This window comes from Epinephelus lanceolatus, chromosome 22 (genome assembly GCF_041903045.1).
Source record: "Epinephelus lanceolatus isolate andai-2023 chromosome 22, ASM4190304v1, whole genome shotgun sequence".
Classification (NCBI taxonomy): Eukaryota; Metazoa; Chordata; class Actinopteri; order Perciformes; family Serranidae; genus Epinephelus; species Epinephelus lanceolatus.
In genome coordinates, this window is record NC_135755.1 from 27,513,513 (window position 1) to 27,516,834 (window position 3,322).

Sequence of the window (3,322 nt, forward strand, 5' to 3'; positions counted from 1 at the left end):
CTGCTAGCTAGCTAGCTAGCTAGCTAACCAACCAGCTAACACTACAAGGCAGCATAGTTATACTAGCTGGCGTGTTATTGTAATGTGAAAAATCCAACAATTTTGCAGAACAGGACAGATGACAGATGCCGGATAGTGCGAGCCAGCTAGCTAGCTAGCTAACAAGCAACCTGACGACGCTAACGTTAGCTAGCTGGCTAGCTTTCTGTCAGCTCCGATCTAGACATTGTGAATAGCAATAAAAAAATTGTCATACCGTTCTCTACACAAATACACAGTTATTTGAAAATGTTTAAAAGTTCCATGTTTATTTGCGAAATTATATGTACATATATGAACTTTTTTCCCTATTTCTTGCTCGGTGGTAGCCATGGCGATGTCTACCCCTCGCTGGCAATTCAGCATGTGAAATCCCTCGCTCCGAAGGGCTAGTTTCATACCCACTACCCCTCATTATGTCCCTTACCCCTACACACAAAAAGGAAGTGGGGCACCCCTACCCCTCGCGGGAACGCACAAATCTAGGGGTAGGGCCAAGGGGTAGGGCTAAGGGCAGGTATTGAGACGGGCCTTAAATCTTATCTCAGCTGAAAGGTCAGACCTCCGACACTGGGAGTGTCCTTCGTATGTGTTACAAAGAACTACAGATGCAGTCGCATAATGAAGATAAAACTGGGAAGAGGGAGACTAGGGAGGCCTTCAGCTTACTGATAACTTTTGTGAGAGCAGGAATAAAGCAAGCCTCTCATACACAGATAAAATGTGTTCAAGTACTGTGGTGGACATTTTAATGTGTGAAATCTGAAAGAAAGCATTTGAGACACCAGAGATGTCTTTCAGTTGTTTATTGCTTTGTGCAGAGGGTCAGACAATCATACAGAGTGACATACAGTCTGCAGAGTGTTTCAACAGCGGCACATAAGAAAGTCAGTTAGAAACTGATTAAATGACGGTATGGAGTTGCAAAGATGGCAACCAACTGGAACCAGTTCTACATGTTTTTGGATTACATGAGAACAGTCATGTAGGCAGTAAATGGAGTATTCCACTACAGAGCACAGGTTACATAAAGTTAAAGGTTATACAGTAGTTTTCCATGACAGTACACAGTGAAGTGAAAACTTGCACACAAAAGGAAAGCAGAATACTCTCTAAACAACAGGATATTACATGTCCATATATGGTAATGATAAATTTGTCTCTACAATAGGCACTGATTGACATGGAAGTTACAGTTCAGCATGATATGTCTCCAGGACTTTGATTATTTTCCCCATAGTTTTCAGTTCCCATTCAGTTTTCTCTATTTCTGCATCCCACTTCTTATTCTGCTCATCTACAAAGGTCTTGAGGTTCTCCATGTTTCTCACCAGTGTCAGAAAGTCTTGAGATTCTTCTCCTGTTTCCTTCAGATATGTCATCACTGAGGAAATGCACCTCATATTTTCACTCACGGTCTCTAAAAAGATGTCCTTTTGTGCCTACAGTAATGGGGAAAAACAAAACCACTTCATGACATGGCAACAACACAGTGTGCTATGTTGTGTCCACCGTGGTACATGAATTCACTTGTGACTGAAATACAGCTCTCTCACCCTGACAGAATTTTCTACCACTGAAGTTACTCCAATGCAGATTTATGTGAGCATTTAAAGAACATTGAAACTGACTGACTCACCTTCAATTTTTCCAGAATCTGTTGATTTATCTGATTCCTCTCCTTGATATCCGCCTGCAAATCCAGCGTGAGAATCAACATGCAGTTAGATATGAGGGCATAAACAACACCAGTATAGCACACATTAGCGCAGACGACTGCAGATTAAAAAAAGAAAATTTCAACAGTAAATTTTCCTGTGATGACTCACAATGACTGTGTACTTACAAATAAATGTTAAAAATGTCAGTAGAGACAATGTAGGACAACCACCGCACCACCCACCTTAATTTTGGCAAGGTGCCGGAAACATCAGTAAGTCCAAACTGGCCGAAAAGATTTCCGCACACTTACATTACATAGATGAAAGTGTGTGGAAATCTTTTATACCAAATTATTCTACCAATTGTCTACCAAAGGTTAAGCAACAAGTTATTCACCAGTTCGTCCTTGTCCATCAGTGAACTTGTGAGGCAAACCAGACACATCAGAGTGAAGAGGAAGTACAGGCCACCAGCCACCCCTCTGCTTCTTGGCACGGCTGCTGCTGCCATCGCTGTTCTAAATGATAATTATACAACATAAACATTAAATGAAGAATTAAACACAATTTTAAATGTGTATCATTGTAATATTTTAAGTCTACAGCAAGCAGAAAAGTCTACAGCATAAACCACAGTGAGTTAAAGTTTCTGATCTTACCTGTGATGTAGATTAAAGGAGAGCTGCTGTAAAAATGATGGGATGACACCACACCATGCCATATATACTCCTGGTGGCATCTCGCCCACTGCACATCTCAACTCTATGTGTGTGTGTGTGTGTGTGTGTGTGTACTATACAAAACTATGTTGTCCAGAAAATTACAAATGTAAAACTGAAACTGATTCACTTCATGAGAAATATGCAGTTGTTCTCACTTGACCTTTCATATCAAATGTTCCTGTTGTGTTTTGCAATTGTACTTGTTGATCAGAGCGTGTTCCTACATACAGAACAGGTTATTCTTTGTATGTACCTGACATTCCCTCTAAGGTTTTACTTTCACAGAAATAGTATGTGACAGTTTCACTTTATAGGAAAATACAAACATTGATGTTGCTGCCAACTCCTAGACAACAGATCACTGCAAACTGTACAAAATATTTCATACAAACGTTGTTACTTTGTGCAACAATAGGAAACCAGAAACATGACAGTGGACATGTCATAGTTACGGGACCTCTTCCTGACTGAGCAGGTGGTAACAGGCAACTTTAAAGAGGGTTTGTATGTAGGCTGAAGAGAGACCAGATTATGATCTGATCTGCCATAGTGTGGTAGGGCAGAGGCACTGTAGGCGTCCTTGGCATCTCCATAAAACAAATGTAGTGTCTTATTCTCCCTGGTGAGACAGTCCGCATACTGAACAAACCCAGTCAGATGGGAGGAGAGAGTAGTGTTGTTAAAATCCCCCGTTATTGCAATGAATGCACTAGGGTGCTGGGTCTGAATCAAGGATCACGTCTTTATTTGCCTGGTTCCAGACCATAGACCCTGCCCACTCAACTCAGTAGGCTTGCATTACTGGTCTGGCATACTTCAATGAATTTGCGATTTATCTCGTCCAAATGATGGACAGACCAATGAACACCGGGTGTCTAGCGATTAGCCAATTAGCGCCAC

The 3,322-nt window shown here is 41.3% G+C and overlaps 1 protein-coding gene across 1 annotated transcript; it reads right to left on the reverse strand.

The window, feature by feature from the left end:
* Positions 1 to 830: 830 nt before the first annotated feature.
* Positions 831 to 2,454, reverse strand: LOC144459714 (uncharacterized). The gene is made up of 4 exons (XM_078164231.1): positions 2,360 to 2,454; positions 2,098 to 2,218; positions 1,679 to 1,732; positions 831 to 1,481 (listed from the first exon to the last, which is right to left on the reverse strand). The coding sequence occupies exons 1-4, from the start codon at positions 2,437 to 2,439 to the stop codon at positions 1,230 to 1,232; spliced, it is 507 nt and encodes a 168-aa protein (XP_078020357.1). The 5' UTR covers positions 2,440 to 2,454; the 3' UTR covers positions 831 to 1,229.
* Positions 2,455 to 3,322: the final 868 nt, after the last annotated feature.

Coding starts and splice junctions, on each gene's coding strand:
- LOC144459714 (XM_078164231.1), bottom strand. CDS start 2,439: ATGCCACCAGGAGTATATATGGCATGGTGTGGTGTCATCCCATCATTT. Junction 2,219..2,359: donor TCCTTTAATCTACATCACAG/GTAAGATCAGAA, acceptor ATTATCATTTAG/AACAGCGATGGCAGCAGCAG. Junction 1,733..2,097: donor TGATGGACAAGGACGAACTG/GTGAATAACTTG, acceptor CTGGATTTGCAG/GCGGATATCAAGGAGAGGAA.